The 16,924-nt window shown below is 40.1% G+C and overlaps 1 protein-coding gene across 4 annotated transcripts in view; it reads left to right on the forward strand.

Moving 5' to 3' along the window:
- RYR2 (ryanodine receptor 2) overlaps positions 1-16,924 on the forward strand; it is a 252,654-nt gene that overhangs the window by 222,198 nt on the left and 13,532 nt on the right. For all 4 annotated transcript variants that reach the window (XM_060272866.1, XM_060272867.1, XM_060272868.1 and 1 more), the window contains 11 exons: positions 1,371-1,451; positions 2,096-2,184; positions 4,541-4,669; positions 5,228-5,332; positions 6,425-6,506; positions 8,293-9,596; positions 10,300-10,367; positions 11,031-11,178; positions 11,712-11,798; positions 14,562-14,780; positions 15,412-15,542. In XM_060272866.1, the coding sequence (XP_060128849.1) occupies positions 1,371-1,451; positions 2,096-2,184; positions 4,541-4,669; positions 5,228-5,332; positions 6,425-6,506; positions 8,293-9,596; positions 10,300-10,367; positions 11,031-11,178; positions 11,712-11,798; positions 14,562-14,780; positions 15,412-15,542 (2,443 nt within the window). The remainder of the gene's footprint in view (positions 1-1,370; positions 1,452-2,095; positions 2,185-4,540; positions 4,670-5,227; positions 5,333-6,424; positions 6,507-8,292; positions 9,597-10,299; positions 10,368-11,030; positions 11,179-11,711; positions 11,799-14,561; positions 14,781-15,411; positions 15,543-16,924) is intronic.

The raw sequence follows: 16,924 nt of genomic DNA on the forward strand, positions 1-16,924 counted from the left end.
TGATGGATGGGAGGGTAGGGTTTAATGCTGCCTTGGTAGTTGTTCCATCATGTTTTGATGGTTCTATTCCTACCTGGAGAGCTGATTCTAAAAAGTGGTGCTAGGAGACTTCTGCTTATCCCCGTAGCATTTGTGCTGTGCTGTACTGCAGGATTCAATCTTGTGCTTTTCCACATCTGCATGGAACCACTGATCGATGTCATCAAAGTTTCACTGCCAGTTGGCAACAAAATGCAAAGGATATTCAATTCTCTTTCCTTTACATTAGAGTCAGGTGAGATGTTGGAAATGCTGAATCACTGTCTGGATGAAGGAGCTAGACTGGGTGAAAGCTAACAAACTGAAACTCACTTCCAACAAGACAGAGATTCTATTGGTGTGTGGTTCAGTCTGTTCTAGAAGGGTCTGCACTCTAGTTTAAATGATCACATTGGCAGTCTGAGGAGCACTCATTGATCCAGCTTTGTTGTTAGAGGTCCAAGTGGCCTCAGTAGCATGAACTGCCTTTCACCAGCTAAAGCTGGTGTGCCATTTGTGATCTCTCCTGGATAGAATGAATGACTATAGTTACCCAAGCTTTGTAAACTCTGGGTTAGACTACAGAAATGCATTGTATGTGGGGCTGCCTTTGAAAACCGTCCAGAGATCAGTCAGTCCGAAACACAGCTGCCAGTGTTTCTGGGCATGATTTGAAGTATTGATACACAAAAGCCTTCTGGATGGTTTCACAAGTGAGGTGGACAGTTATAGGGAAGGACTTTTCAGCACCTTGCATGCAGAACTCTGGCATGTAATGTCCTTTGGGTGCTAAGCAAAGACCTTTTTATTTTTATTATACTTCCCCAAGCTTTTGAACTCTGGATAATTTTGATGCATCCTGTGATTGTTCTAAATCTATGCACTGCCTTTCTGTGTTTATTTTTACTGTAAATTGCCCTGGAAATCTTAAATTGAAGGCAGTATAGAAATGTTTCAAATTAAACGAATGGAGGAATAATTCTGCAGGAGCCTCATTGGGTCAGTAATTGGTAGCCTTATTCCAGAAGCTCGTTTTAGTCACACTTAAAAAACCAAGATTATATTTCAACTATTATACAAAGTTCAGAAATTTCTAAAATGTTGCCAAGCCCATGCTACCATTTTTTTGGAGAGAGAAATGTATTTCTAAATTATACTTACTTTTCTTATGATGAATAAATACACCTTTCCTGCAAGTGAGTATGACATATATTTGATTTTGTAAAAATGCTTTAAGTGTAGATTCACTTTTAATCTATGCATTTTTTTTATATCAATCAGATGAATATGTGAAGCTTCAGAGTTACTTTGCAACTTTTCATAATATTTACTGGCATCTGGCTTTTCCACAGGAGAAAAGGTGATGCAAGATGATGAATTTACTTGTGACCTCTTCCGGTTCCTCCAGTTGCTTTGCGAGGGGCACAACTCAGGTTTGTTTAAATAATGCTATTAACTAATCCAGTGTTGGAGTAACCAGCTATAAGTACTCACTGTAAAAGGCTTAACACCTTAATTAATTTTTCCAAATAGTGCTCCAAATAAGTAGACACAGTATGAATGAAGAATAGTCACGTAAATTGATAGTGACAATTTTCTTAAACAGTTGAGCTGTGAAAACAAATTAAATGACATCTCTAGAAACATGTTATACATACAGGAAAAATAAGTGGAGCACCACTGTTTATTTTGTTGATTCTTTCATTCCCCTAATTGTAAATGAGCATAACACAGGTCTTTTTTTACCAGGCAGACAATCTTCCTAATAGCTATGTAGTACTACTTAGTACACAAGAGATGTTCTTCTCCAATGTAAGTGGACAAAAAGTAGAAAACTAAATTTGATCCTCCCCGTAATTCAATTCAGTGCTCCTACAATATCAGAAAAGTCTACTATTTCAAGAATAATTATATTGCATAATCTAGAAAATTAAGCATAATTAAAATGTTTGAAAAAGGAAAATACAGATTATTATCAGCAGGAAATATGCTTTAGAAAACATGCATTTGATAGGAGATTTTAAAGGGATTTAAGACAGGGGCTAATATTAATTCAGTCTTGTTCTATCTTTCCAAGATTTTCAAAATTACTTGAGGACTCAGACTGGCAACAATACAACTGTCAATATTATAATATCTACTGTGGATTATTTACTGAGAGTTCAGGTAAAATATAATGCATGTGAACTCTAGCTTGTTGAAAAGAATTGCATCAGAATGCAAAATCATGTAACATCAAGTGTTTATTTTGCCACTTTCTTAGTTATTTAAAAGTATTTATAAACCTTTTAATGTTTGTTTTAAAAACCCCCAACAACACCCAGAACCCTATAAAACAACTTGGAGGAAAGAAAGAAAAGCCTCTCCAATCTCTCTGCTTCCAAGAGAGTATGAAAAAATAAATTCTAATGCATGGGTGGGTGGGTCAATATCACTGCTTACCAGCTAACAAGCATGAAGTAATTTTGTATTAGCTTTTCCTGATCTGTAAGTGTGGGCCCTGTACTATTGTTTTTCTATGGTTTTTTAAAGCTCTGCTTTATTATATTGCATTAGTGTTTAATGTTTTGTACTGCTGTACAATAATATTTTTTTTAAAAAAATATTGAGTACTGTAGTTTATAAATGTTTTTAAATAAAAAATAAATCCAGAGAGGAAAAGACATGTACCTAGAGAGAGTTAAGTAATACCGTGGTTTTTGTTTGTTTTTAAAATTGTTATAAATAGCAAAACGTCTAAGAACATTCCAGTAGCACCTTAGAGAGCAACTAAGTTTGTCACTGGTATGAGCTTTCATGTGCATGCACACTTCTTCAGATACACTGAAACATTGTCTCAGTACAGCGCATCATCAGAGATCTACAACCTCTCCTAGACAATGACAGTTCTCTTTCTCAAGCTCTGGGAGGAAGACCTTTCATTGCCTACAGACAGCCACCCAATCTTAAACAACTCCTCACCCACAATAATATCACCACCAGGCTTAACATGGACACTGGTACCAGAGCCTGCGATAAACCCAGATGCCAACTTTCCTGCCACATACACCTGGACAACACCATTACTGGCCCCAACAACATCAAACATACAATCTCAGGACGATTTAATTGTTCATCTTCTAACATTGTGTATGCCATCAAATGCCAACAGTGCCCTTCAGCTCTCTATTTTGGACAAACAGGCCAAACCCTACGCCAAAGGATAAATGGACATAAATCTGACATCAGGAATCACAAGACAGAGAAACCAGTAGGAGAACACTTCAATCTCCCAGGACATTCTATACAAGATCTCAAAGTAGCTGTCTTATTACAGAAAAAATTCAGAAACAGACTGAAAAGAGAAGTTGCTGAATTGCAACTCATTACCAAGCTTAAAACCTTGGAGAGACCTGGTCTGAATAAAGACATTGGATTCTTATCTCATTATACATGATAAAGCTTTCTTTAGCCATCTCACCCCTTGCTTTTTCCTGCAAGACCAATTGCAGTCGTTAACAGTCGTCAACAGTTTTACCACTCCTATCAGCCAATCACCCATTCCCACCACCCTTCTGAGTAATACCCATCTCCACCCTCTGATTACAGTGGTACCTCGGTTTATGAACACAATTGGTTCCAGAAGTCTGTTCATAAACTGCAGCAAACTTTCCCATTGAAAGTAATGGAGAGTGGATTAATCTGTTCCAGACGGTCCACGGAGTACTTAAACTGAAGCGTTCATAAACTGAAGCGAACTTTCCCATTGAAAGTAATGGAAAGTGGATTAATCCGTTCCAGACGGGTCCGCGGCATTCGTAAACTGAAAATTCGTAAACCAAGGTGTTCGTAAACCGAGGTTCCAATGTATACATAAGGGTCTGGTGACTTCTGCTTCAGTGTATCTGAAGAAGTGTGCATGCACACGAAAGCTCATACCAATGACAAACCTAGTTGGTCTCTAAGGTGCTACTGGAAGGATTTTTTATTTATTTTTTGTTTCGACAACATCAGACCAACACGGCTACCTACCTGTAAGTAGTCTAAGAATATGATCTTGTTTAATTGCCTCATGCATACTTGTGGCATCCTTCTATAGTTTCCACACCCTCAAAATAGCATGACGACAAATCTGGTGCATCAAAATTGAGATCCCCCAACTCTCTTCCAATTCCAGCTCATTGCCAAGCCATGATCTCTTGCATCTTCCCGAATATGTGAGGCTGCAAAAAGCAGCAAAGGAATCAAGCCCCAGAAAAAAAGCTAATGTAAACTAGAGATTTACTCTGTCCTCTCATGATTTTTAGTTGCAATGGAGTTTCCATTGTCTAGAAGAATTCTGGGAACTGGAACTTAAAATGACATTAGTCAGTGTCATAGTTCTGGAGACTTTCTGAACACTTTACTTTTTTAAAATTTGTCAAATGCAAATTTACTGATGTTATCTGTAATGGTTATTCAGTTAGTTGTCTAATACAAAAATAGTCTCTAGTTTCTGAGTTGTGAATTCATGCACTTTGTATATTTCTTCATCCACTTTCAGGAATCAATTAGTGATTTCTATTGGTATTACTCTGGAAAGGATGTTATTGATGAACAAGGACAACGTAATTTCTCTAAAGCAATTCAAGTTGCTAAGCAGGTTTTCAATACTCTTACAGAATATATTCAGGTAACGTTTGAAACAATCCACAAACAAGGTATAAAGTGTCTGCATGTATGGTGGGTGGTAAGAAAGAACATTTGGGGCAATAACTTTTGGCTGCACAATATAACTTCCCTCTCCTCTCCCACTAGATATATTTGGGGTGGGTGTGTCCCCCAACCCTCTAGAACAAATTTGGGGAGAGTGCAGAGAAAGAAGAGGAGAGGCTCTGTGGTGGAAGCAGAAATCCTCTAGTGGAAGCCTTTCATTGGATATTGCCCAGTAACTCTGTTCATATTCTTGTCCAAGGGATGCTTCCCTACAATTAATCCAGTCTCCATTGAAATAGGTGGACAATTTTGTGTATACAAATTATTGTGTATGTGAAGGTGAATGGGAAACCCATTTTTCACAGGGACTCCATGGGCTTGGGCTAAGCGTGTGAGTTTGTTCTCAAAGACGTTTCCTTTGTGTAACATTTTCATTAGCCATTCCCACTGTCATGACAGTAATCAGCCAGAGGCAGCTTATGTTATATTTCCTTTTCAACTTCAGTTTTGTTGTTTGTTAAAACATCTTTTTCAGGGACCATGTACGGGTAACCAGCAGAGTCTGGCGCATAGCAGACTGTGGGATGCTGTTGTTGGTTTTCTTCATGTATTTGCCCATATGCAGATGAAGCTTTCTCAGGTACAATATCTCTATATATTTTTAAAAAAATTAATTTACTTTACTTTATTAAAGAAGACAGTCACAGCTTGTAGTATCAAGGAGTACCCAAAGCTACATACTTTGTCTCTCATGGAGAGTGCTAGCCTGTTGAAAGCAGGCTGACATCCCAATTCCTGAAACTAACCATCATTGGTCAATAGAACCCTTGTCTTATCAATATTTATCCTCAGTTGATTGGTCTTCATTCATCTTCATAAACACTGATCCATATAGAGTAGCTAGGGTAGGTATCATCCCCTTTCTGCTCATCCAACGATTAATCTGATGACCAGGGAGTGGGAAATTTCATCTTCATCAGAATGCCCATCGCAGCTGTGTATGTCCTCAACTTTTGTTGTCACCAAAATCAGTGTGATCTTGGCAGCAATAAAAATTCATTGGGCAGTCACATCAGGCCCCTTAAAGTGGGAGTTAACCACCTCTGGTGTAAACATTTTTCACTTACACGAGTGTGCCCTGCTGAGACATATAACTGCACTTAACCAGAAACTTGGAGGGGGTTTCACATGCCATCTTATCCCCACCCTCCTTTTTTACACTTTGAATTCCTTTTGTTTCCCTTTCAGCTTTAAACATAGTTCCATATTACATCTGCACCAATAGAAACATGTTTAACCAGACTCATTCATGTCAGGGTTTGGCTAACCTGCTTTCAAATCCTGAGTGATATTGAAATGATTGATTTTCAATCTGAAAAATGTTAATTATTTCAAGCCACATTTCAAAGCTATTGTTTATTCATAGATAGTTTGCAATTGGTTCCAAATCAACCAATTATTGTTGGGAAAACTAAGTTTCCTTTTTAAAGATCTGATCCAAAGAGTCACATGCTGTGTTCCACCTTCCGGCCCCTCCTTTCCCATTCCACCTTCTCCATCACACAAAAGCTACTCTCGAATGTTCAAAGTGACACAGGGACCTGTAGCTGTCACAATATTATCAGAAACCAGTGAGCCCCCAATTCTAAGCCAGAGACATAGTTTTCTAAATATGATCATAGTTGCTGGGCTAAAAGAACACTGCCATGAATCTTGTATTTTATGTTGACAGGATTCTAGCCAAATTGAATTACTGAAAGAATTAATGGATCTTCAGAAGGATATGGTGGTCATGTTGTTATCTATGTTAGAAGGTAATTTCAAGTTCATTTTAAAACTGTTTTTTTTCCTTTAAAAGAAACAAACAAACCCCCAACCAAACCTTAATTGACTTTTTTCAAATTGCAAAGAGGTAAGAAAAATTGGTGCCAATGGAAGATTTCTTCCTAATACTCATATGATCTATTTACCTTCCCGCTGGAGCGGTACCTATTTATCTACTTGCACTTTGACGTGCTTTCAAACTGCTAGGTTGGCAGGAGCTGGGACTGAGCAATGGGAGTTCACCCCGTCGCGGGGATTTGAACCACCGACCTTCTGATCGGCAAGCCCTAGGCGCCACCAGCATCCCCTAATGTACTTGCACAATGTAAAATGTAAAAGCACAATGTAAAATGTTAAGTTTTACTGTTATTGTGTAAAGGTTGTAGAGAAAACAGTATTTACTAACATAACTTGCTTTTTTTTGTTTCTATGGGTTTCAGTTTTATAAACAGTCTTCATAAAAGCCTCAAAACAGAATTTATACAAAATGGATCACTTTTTATCCAAATGCACAAATTATTCAAAGCTTGACTTCTGTTTCTTTTTGTTCATAAGCCCTTTTCTATCTTTTCTTTGCATCTTGTGGCCTTCTAGCTGAAATTATTTCAGAATGTTTTTGTTTTATAGCCAGCCAATGCGTCTGTTATTGGATTCGTGATTTCCCACGAACACAAGTTGCAATGCGTATGAAATTGCTTTTACCCACATGTTTTATTTGGTTCCCTTCTTTAAGGCGGCAGTGGGGAACCTTTTTGGCCCAGCAGACCAGATCCTTATCTGTTTCCAGTTTTACAAGCCAACTTTGACAGGGGGACGTGAGCATCCACTTGTCAATCACCTTGGCATCATTATGCCAGATAACTGAGAGGTGGGTTGTTGTGCCCACCTGTCAAAATCTCTTCCACAGCAAAATGCCCCAACAGCCAGTTGTGGTTACCAGGTACTTGGCAGCCACAGTGCAAGAGGCTTTGCCAGCCCTGTGCTTGCCAGTGCTGAGCATAGGGCTGGATTTGCTCCTTTCCACAGTGGTTGTGTGATTGAGTTCCCCGCAGGAAATTTGGTCACACAGCCCATGCAGCAGCCTCCAGCTCACTACCCCTCAGCTGATGGGTGGCAGTGTCAATCCTGCTTTCTACAAAGATCAGCTGTGCAATCTGATTTCCCACAAGAAACTCAGCTGGGCAGCCAATTCAGCTGGTCTCTACCTGCCACACACCTGGTGACAACAGATGGGCGTGGCTAGGGGGAAACAGCCTTGTAAGCCAAATTGGGACCCATGCTGGGCCAAATTTGGTATGTGGGTTAGAGGTTCCTCACCCCTGCTTTAAAGCAAGGCAACAGCCATATTCACTACTGACCCGCATGTAAATTCTATCTGTAAATGAACACTGGAGATATTTCAGTAAACAGGAAATCTGGGTAAATGCTAAAGAAGTAAAGGCCTAAATCCAACACAGAGTTAAGCATCCGTAATCCAGTTGATTTCAGTAGGCTTCAGCAAGTTTAACACTTTGTTGTATTCATATCATGATGTTTAAGCAATCTTTTAAGGCGTATAACAAAAAGTATGGAATGTTACAAGCCTGATTATTTTTCTCCTAACGTAAACGTTGCTCACCCCCTGATTTACTATCAGTAGTTCAAAATGCTCATCTCTGAAATTCTATCTAGTATTTTTTATTGATGTCTGGAATAGTTAACAAGGCATTATATATCTCTAGTTGTTAACTGAGTAAATATTTTAATAAAAATTTCAATGCACTTTTCCACATTCAGGTAATGTTGTGAATGGCACAATCGGCAAGCAGATGGTTGACATGCTAGTGGAATCCTCCAACAATGTAGAAATGATTTTAAAGTTTTTTGATATGTTCCTAAAACTGAAGGATTTAACTTTCTCTGATGCATTCAAAGAATATGATCCCGACGGAAAGGGTATCATTTCAAAAAGAGATTTCCACAAAGCCATGGAGAGCCACAAACACTACACTCAATCGGAAACCGAGTTTTTGCTCTCATGTGCCGAAACAGATGAGAATGAGACTTTGGACTATGAAGAATTTGTGAAACGGTTTCATGAGCCAGCCAAAGACATTGGCTTCAATGTTGCTGTCCTCCTGACAAACTTGTCAGAGCACATGCCTCATGACACTCGGTTGCAGACTTTTCTTGAACTGGCGGATAGTGTTTTGAACTATTTCCAGCCCTTCTTAGGGCGTATAGAGATAATGGGTAGCGCAAAGCGCATTGAACGAGTTTACTTTGAGATAAGTGAATCAAGTCGGACACAGTGGGAAAAACCTCAAGTTAAAGAATCAAAGAGACAGTTTATATTTGATGTAGTAAATGAAGGAGGGGAAAAGGAAAAAATGGAGCTCTTTGTTAATTTTTGTGAGGACACCATATTTGAAATGCAATTGGCAGCTCAGATCTCTGAATCAGATTTGAATGAGAGGTCTGCAAATAAAGAAGAAAATGAGAACGAGAAACCCGAGGAACAGGATCCCAGAATGGGCTTCTTCTCTCTAGTAACTGTTAAATCAGCTTTAGTAGCTCTCAGGTATAACATAATGACACTCATGAAAGTGCTAAGCATGAAAAGTATCAAGAAGCAGATGAAGAAGATGAAAAAGATGACCATGAAAGACATGGCAATGGCTTTTTTCTCCTCCTATTGGAGCATTTTAATGGGCTTAATGCATTTCATATCAAGTGTCTTCCGAGGCTTCTTTCAAATCATGTACAGTTTGCTGCTTGGAGGAAGCCTAGTGGAAGGGGCTAAGAAAATCAAAGTGGCTGAACTCTTAGCCAACATGCCTGACCCTACTCAAGATGAGGTGCGTGGTGAAGGGGAAGAAGCGGAAAGAAAGCCAACAGAAGCTCCCCTGCCTGCAGAAGACCTGACCGATCTCAAAGCTTTGTCAGAAGATAGTGACCTCCTCTCTGACATATTTGGCTTGGATTTAAAAAGAGAGGGAGGACAATATAAACTAATCCCACATAATCCCAATGCAGGCTTAAGTGATTTGCTGAGCAGTCCTTCTTTACTCCCCTTACCCGATGTGCAAGAAAAAATACAGGTACACACTATAATTTGTATGTCTTTACTGTTTAAATCTGGTTTTTAGACTTTTAAAATTTGTTTTTAGGAAATATAAATCAGCACATCATGCATGTTGATCCCATTTTTCAATGGATTAACAGCTACAGAGTATTCTCTCTAGAGAGGCATGCCTGGCACCATCACTATTTGTTATTTGAACTTTAATTTTCTGTCGTATCTTAGTTGTGTGGGTTGTGCTGAATCTGTGAACCGCCCTCAGATTCTGTGAACCGCCCTGAGACCTCCATGCATAGGGCGATACATAAATTCAACAAATAAATAATAAAAAAATAAATAATAAATACTCTTCCGTACATATCAGTGAACACTCTAGGTCACTTCTACTACTGTTTCTCATGTTGGTTTGTGTAAGTTGCTTTCACCTTTTGTGAAAAATACAACCAACAACAAAAATAATATTGAGCAAGCAAAGCTTTCATCTTTCTAAAGTGACATGGTTAGAGCTCCTCATCTACTCTGCTTATAATTGGTTTGAGTTTTAAATAGAAAACAATATTTTCAAGTAAATAGGAGTGTCCTCATTTTCTACTCAACGTGAACATTAGTATATTTTAAATGACATACTCCAGGCTATGGTGCTGGGTTTGGGTAGGGTTTTTTAAAAAACATGACTTGAAAGTAGTGCAGTGCCATAATTGTTTCCTCCTTATTTGTTGAAGGACCAGAAGGTGAACGAAGATGAAAAGGATGAGAAAGAAGAAACTAAATTTGTACCTGAGAAAGCAGAGTATGTGCCAATATTTCTAGCATTTATGAATCCACTTATGAATATTGTAGTCTTAAATGCACTTGGAAGCAAAACACATTGAAATCAATGACAACTCAGTTGTATTTATGTCCTTATCTTCTAACATAGGCATCCCCAAACTTCGGCCCTCCAGATGTTTTGGACTACAATTCCCATCTTCCCTGACCACTGGTCCTGTTAGCTAGGGATCATGGGAGTTGTAGGCCAAAACATCTGGAGGGCCGCAGTTTGGGGATGCCTGTTCTAACAGCTCAGTTATATAGAGGAGTACAGTGATCACTTTAGCAGTCGTTGTTTTAAAGTGTTTTACATCCTATGTGCTTCAATGTGAATTAATTATTTTGCAATTGCTTTGTAAAGACCTTTCCCTTTTTAACCCACATTTATTTTCTTCCCACTGTGTTAAATCCATTATAAGTGTCTTGTATCTTAAGGGCTTTTATATGTCCTTATCCATTATACATTTCCCTAAATGCCCTTTCCAGCTGTGATCATTTCACATACAGTAAGTGCTTGAAAGAGGACCCAGTCTTCTTTAAAGTGCCCATGAAACCTGTGATTGGCGCAGCTTGTTTCTTTTTCCAATGAGAGATTATATTTTAATTAATAGAGTGTGACTCACAATAAGATTTATGCTTTTAGGGGAGAAGATGGAGAAAAGGAAGAGAAAGCAATAGAAGATAAAGCAAAGCAGAAACAGAGGCAGCATCACAAACACAGGCATGGTGAGCCAGAAACACAAGAATCAGCCTTCTGGAAGAAAATTATTGCATACCAGCAGAAACTTCTTGTAAGTGGAATAAGTCATCTCTGAAGAGCAGGGAAAGCAATTTTCCTCTCAATTGCAGCACTGGACGGAGAGGAACCTCTCCTCCAAGGCCACCTCTGTGATGTGGGCATATATCAGCAGAGGGGGTGGTATGTGTGCTACCTGCGTGTCTGGGCCCACTTTGGCAATGACCATTTTTGTTCTGGCCACACCCATTACTAGCATGTGGTCCTCTGAGGGTTGATCAGCAGCCCTTAGAAGATTAGCCAACCCTGCTTTATCTGATCATGGCTAAAAGACCAAAATCATGACTCACTTGGATTATGTGAATTCCTTAATGAACACCAAAAAAAGTATTTGCTGGTGAATGTAAATGTGCCATCGGATCTAATGCACACCTTAATTTTCGCAACGTAATTTGGCCAAAAAAGGTGAGCATTAGATTTGAGTAAATACGGTAATCTCTTTCAAGATCACATTCTGTATGTTAATTGAGCTAAACTATTCAAATGTAAGTATTTAGTGCATTTAACATTTATTATTTTGTCTTTCAGAACTATTTTGCTCGGAATTTCTACAATATGAGGATGTTGGCTTTGTTTGTTGCATTTGCCATTAATTTCATTCTGCTCTTCTATAAGGTAACTCCTTCATGTTTTCATCCACTGATGTGTAAATGAAGTACCCTAAAAATGAAAATGTATACAGAAAGTATAGGTAAAGGTAAAGGGACCCCTGACCATTTGGTCCAGTCACGGATGACTCTGGGGTTGTGGCACTCATCTCGCTTTACTGGCCGAGGGAGCCGGCGTACAGCTTCCGGATCATGTGGCCAGCACGACAAAGCCGCTTCTGGCGAACCAGAGCAGAGCGCGGAAAACAAACCCCAAACCTTAATTGACTTTTTTCAAATTGTAAAGAGGTAAGAAAAATTGGTGCCAATGGGAGATTTCTTCCTAATACTCATATGATCTATTTACCTTCCCGCCAGAGCGGTACATATTTATCTACTTGCACTTTGACGTGCTTTCGAACTGCTAGGTTGGCAGGAGCAGGGACCGAGCAACGGGAGCTCACCCCATCACAGGGATTTGAACCGCCGACCTTCTGATCAGCAAGCCCTAGGCTCAGTGGTTTAACCCACAGCGCCACCACATATGCACAAAAAGTAAACATATACGCTTTCTTGTTCTTCAGCCTTCCTGGGTGATCCCACCATATAAAAACAATCTGAGCTGAAAACTGACATTTTAAGAGCAAAAAAGGTTACATAGTTTATCACTGTATGACACACACAAATCTAGTTCAGTGTATTGTCTTTACTGACCATCAGTGATTCTTCCAGGTTTCGGAGAGGGTTTGCCCTTACCAGGAGATGTCAGAGATTGAACCTGGGGCTTTCTGCATCCAAAGCATGTACTTTACCACCAAGCTATGGGTCATCCCCAAAAGAGCACAAGATCTTGGGGGGGGGGAGAGAAAGAATACACAGATCGGGAGGGGTGCAGGGATGAGGTGGGGGTGACCAGCTAAATACCCTCCAGCCACAGAGTAGTTTCCACCTGCAGCCAACCCCTCCCAGCTTCCACACACATTGTCCAGCAGCAAGACGAGTCATAGGGGAAACGGCAACAAAAACAATAGCCGCTGCCTCTGGGGCTGATCGTTCAGGCCCCAACACCCTTCGGCTTGAGCGCTCCATTCTGCCTCTAGCCTTGACTAAATCTCCCTACTCTTCCATGATGCGCTTGCTTTCTGAAACTGATTGCTCCTGTCTGCATATTCTTCCCTTTGCAGCTTCTGCTCCAGGAAAGGTGAATGCCCACTGGTCTCCGCCTTCCCCTCCTCTGTATCTCTCTCCCCGCCCCCAGTCCTCCATTCCCAGGTGCTTAGAGTCGCTGCTCTGATGCTCGCTAGGCACAAGACTAAATGTTGCCACACGTAAACAAAAAACAACTCCAGGCATTTTGCCTGCTTTTAAAAATGAAAAGAGGACATATCCGGCAGAACCAGATGTATGGCAACCCTAATGTTGCTGCTGCTGTGTATACTCTCTCCTCTCTAAATGATTTAACATGCAAACAATGGACCCAGAGTGAGACCCACAGGCTTCTGGTAAATGAATAGTGATTCCTGCCTTCAGCCACGAGAGGGAGATCTAGTCCCACCTGAGCTGATCTTTACATGCACCTAGAAGTGCCCTTCATGGTATGACCAAATGTCTTTGGGCATTCAATCCATTTCTTCCTTCCTAGAACTAGGGGTTATTAGCTTAATCCAGTTTATGCTCCACACATGTAGAGCAGGAAAGTAAGAACTTTAGGAATTTGTTCCTGCCTGTCCTCCTCCTCCTACTTTTCCGGCCTGTTTTATATTGTTTGACTATTAACACTGCCAAGTTTATTGTTAATTCTTTTTTCCACTACACCAACAGGCATAAAATTTAAATGTATTTCTGAATGAGCAGATGGGTTACTGGATCTTCCAGTTGGGTCTGGGAGGTACCCGGTAAGTGGCTCCTCTCCCTGGAGAAGCAACCAAGTGTTTGGTCCCTGAATGCTTCAGGAGGAGGTGCCATCTTACATGCCAGGAATGCCCTCCAGGAAACTCTGAGAAATTGGGCCTCCCTCACAAGAGGGCACGTTTTGCGGGGGGACCTGGCAATCAGGCCTTGTGTTGTGGGTGGGAACATTGGAGCGGCCACAACACCCTATTGGTGGTCCCGCGATCTTGGGAGCAATTGGGCTAGCAGGACGCCAGTCAAACCGATAGAGGGACCACTACTTAAGCTGATGCATGTGCCCTGAGCTTCCTCTTTCGGGCTCAGTGCATCGGAACACCCGCCCACCTCTCCCTATATTTAGGGCTTGCGCTTGACCTTGCTATGCCGTCGTGTGTCGCCTGTCATTGGGACATGGGCACAGCAGGAATTTTCCCCACTTGGCTGATTGGCTGGTGCCATTTGGGTTTCGCCTGCCATGTAACAAATCGTCACAACTTGTAAGGTTGCGGATAGGCTCTGGTTGAGGTGGATAGGGGTGGCAGGATGCCTAGCCATCCCTATGTGTTGGGTATTCCTTTAAGAAGGAATCCACGGACTCATGGTTGGTCTTCCCCGTGCGGGGTTGTGCTGTCCCAGGTGTTCACCGAAGGCTGACCTATGGTTGGTGCCCAGAGTCAGCGCTGCCTGCAGGGCTGCAGGTAGCTAGTCAAACCAGAGCCTATGCAACCACTCACTTGATTTGTAATCAATAAAGTTGTGGCCTAAATTCTGCCAAAAACCAAACCAAAAATTTGAGTCCTGACTGAATTTATTCCTAGGCCTGGTTAAAGGGTCTCCACACGCAACAGAAATTCACAGCCAGGGCATTTTTTTTCCTACTCACTTCAATTTATTTCAACAGGTCTCCACATCTGCAGTGGCTGGAGAAAAGGAGGTCCCTGTGGTTAATATTGCTGAAAACTCCAAGCTAAGCAGCTTAGAAAGTCCGTCCCATAGAATCATCACAGTGCACTATGTCCTTGAAGAAAGTAGTGGCTACATGGAACCCACACTCCGCATTTTAGCCATTCTGCACACAGTCATTTCCTTTTTCTGCATCATTGGATATTACTGTCTGAAAGTAAGAGGACAAGGAATTCATACATTTCCACTGAAGTAGTTACAAATAACGTCTTGTATCTTTAAATATTTCTTTTGGCTTGTGTGCAGGATGCTTTTTCAAACACACACAGTTCCCTCAATTAAAATATCCAGGGCACTGGGAGTCAATGAAGGTCTTGCTTTGAAGTAATGATACTAAGGATCTTGTAAAATGTGCTATAAATATGAAATATTGTTAGATACAGCACATTGAAATGTTTCAGAAGTGGCAAGAGGAACAGTAGAAAACCCGCAATACCTTGATATCCTATTTTATCAAAGATTTAAGAGTCAAAGTTAGATTTCTCTGTTTAAAACAAAATCTTCAAAATAAGATAATTGGAATAATTAATTGGCCAAGTACCAAACATACTTGGAATTTTGCTTCGACTACATTGCAATGTAAACGTACCTTATACAAACACTGTTCCACTCACAATACAATAGCGAAGTGATCCAGTTCACTTTATACGATATATATTTCCTTTAAGAAATTGTACAGTTCATTCAGTCTGCATTTCCCCCAACAACCAGCTGTTCTTAAGATATTGTTGCTCCAAGTGCTGTAGAACATTTAAATCAAATGTTGGTATGTTTATGTTTGGTTGCAGGTTCCACTGGTTATATTTAAACGAGAAAAGGAAGTCGCACGGAAATTAGAATTTGATGGGCTGTATATTACAGAACAGCCTTCAGAAGATGATATTAAAGGGCAGTGGGATAGACTTGTCATCAACACACAGTAAATATTTTTCTTCCCCCACCCCCTTATCTTTCCTGAAGCTTGTGTAAATGTATCTCAATTTTGGAAGTAGCGAATTGTGATTGGATTCATCTGCAGTACAGAAAACTCCAGCTATAACTATTTTATATAGCTATAAACTATTTTATATAGCTATAAAATGTACATTTTAGCTTGCTTTGTTGTGAGGATATCAGTAAAAAAAAATCTTCCATTTTGCAAATAGCAGTTTTGTTTTCAATGGCATGCCTATACTTGAAACATAAATGTTGGTTCACAAGTCAAGTTGGTTCTCTTTTACTTAAATTAAAATGATATGCATTTTTAAATCCATCTAACACATGGAAGGTGACACGTCCAATTATTTATTCATGTTTCATCCTTTTAAATGTACAGTGGTACCTTGGTTTAAGTATACAGTTGGTTCCAGAAGTCTGTACTTAACCTGAAGCGTACTTAACCTGAAGCGAACTTTCCCATTGAAAGTAATAGAAAGTGGATTATTCCATTCCAGACGGTCCACGGAGTACTTAAACTGAAGCATACTTAACCTGAAGCGAACTTTCCCATTGAAAGTAATGGAAAGTGGATTAATCCGTTCCAGACAGGTACACAGAGTACTTAAACTGAAAGTACTCAAACCGAAACGTACTTAAACCGAGGTATGACTGTATAGAGAGAACCTGGAACTTTTATTCATGCTATATATTTTAAAGAGAATGGGTTAACTGTGCACATTCACCAGGTCTCATGAAGAATACAGTTTGCACATAATCCAGCCATGAACTTTGCACATTTCCTAGTCAATATACATAATCTCCAACAGGCCTTGGGAAATGTGCATATACAGTGGTACCTCGGTTTATGAACACAATTGGTTCCAGAAGTCTGTTCATAAACTGAAGCGTTCATAAACTGAAGCGAACTTTCCCATTGAAAGTAATGGAAAGTGGATTAATCCGTTCCAGACGGGTCCGCGGAGTACTTAAACTGAAGCGTTCATAAACTGAAGCATGGGTGTAATTGGTTCCGGAAGTCTGTTCATGAACTGAAGCGTTCATAAACTTTCCCATTGAAAGTAGTGGAAAATGAATTAATCCGTTCCAGATTGGTCCGCGGCGTTCATAAACCGAAAATTCATAAACTGAGGTGTTCATAAACCGAGGTTCCACTGTAGTGACATCATCCAGCCATGAACTTTGCACATTTTCTGGTCATTATGCATAATCTCCAACTGCTCAGTTTAGCATTACATGTGAACTGACGCATCATGTATCTCCATATAGTTAAGTTACATCAATAATGGTTAAAAAGAAGAAATCTGGTGCAAGCATTGGCCCAGACTAATCACTAAAGATGTGAATTTTCCTCCCATAAAAGAA

Source organism: Zootoca vivipara, chromosome 3 (genome assembly GCF_963506605.1).
Source record: "Zootoca vivipara chromosome 3, rZooViv1.1, whole genome shotgun sequence".
NCBI classification, from domain to species: Eukaryota; Metazoa; Chordata; class Lepidosauria; order Squamata; family Lacertidae; genus Zootoca; species Zootoca vivipara.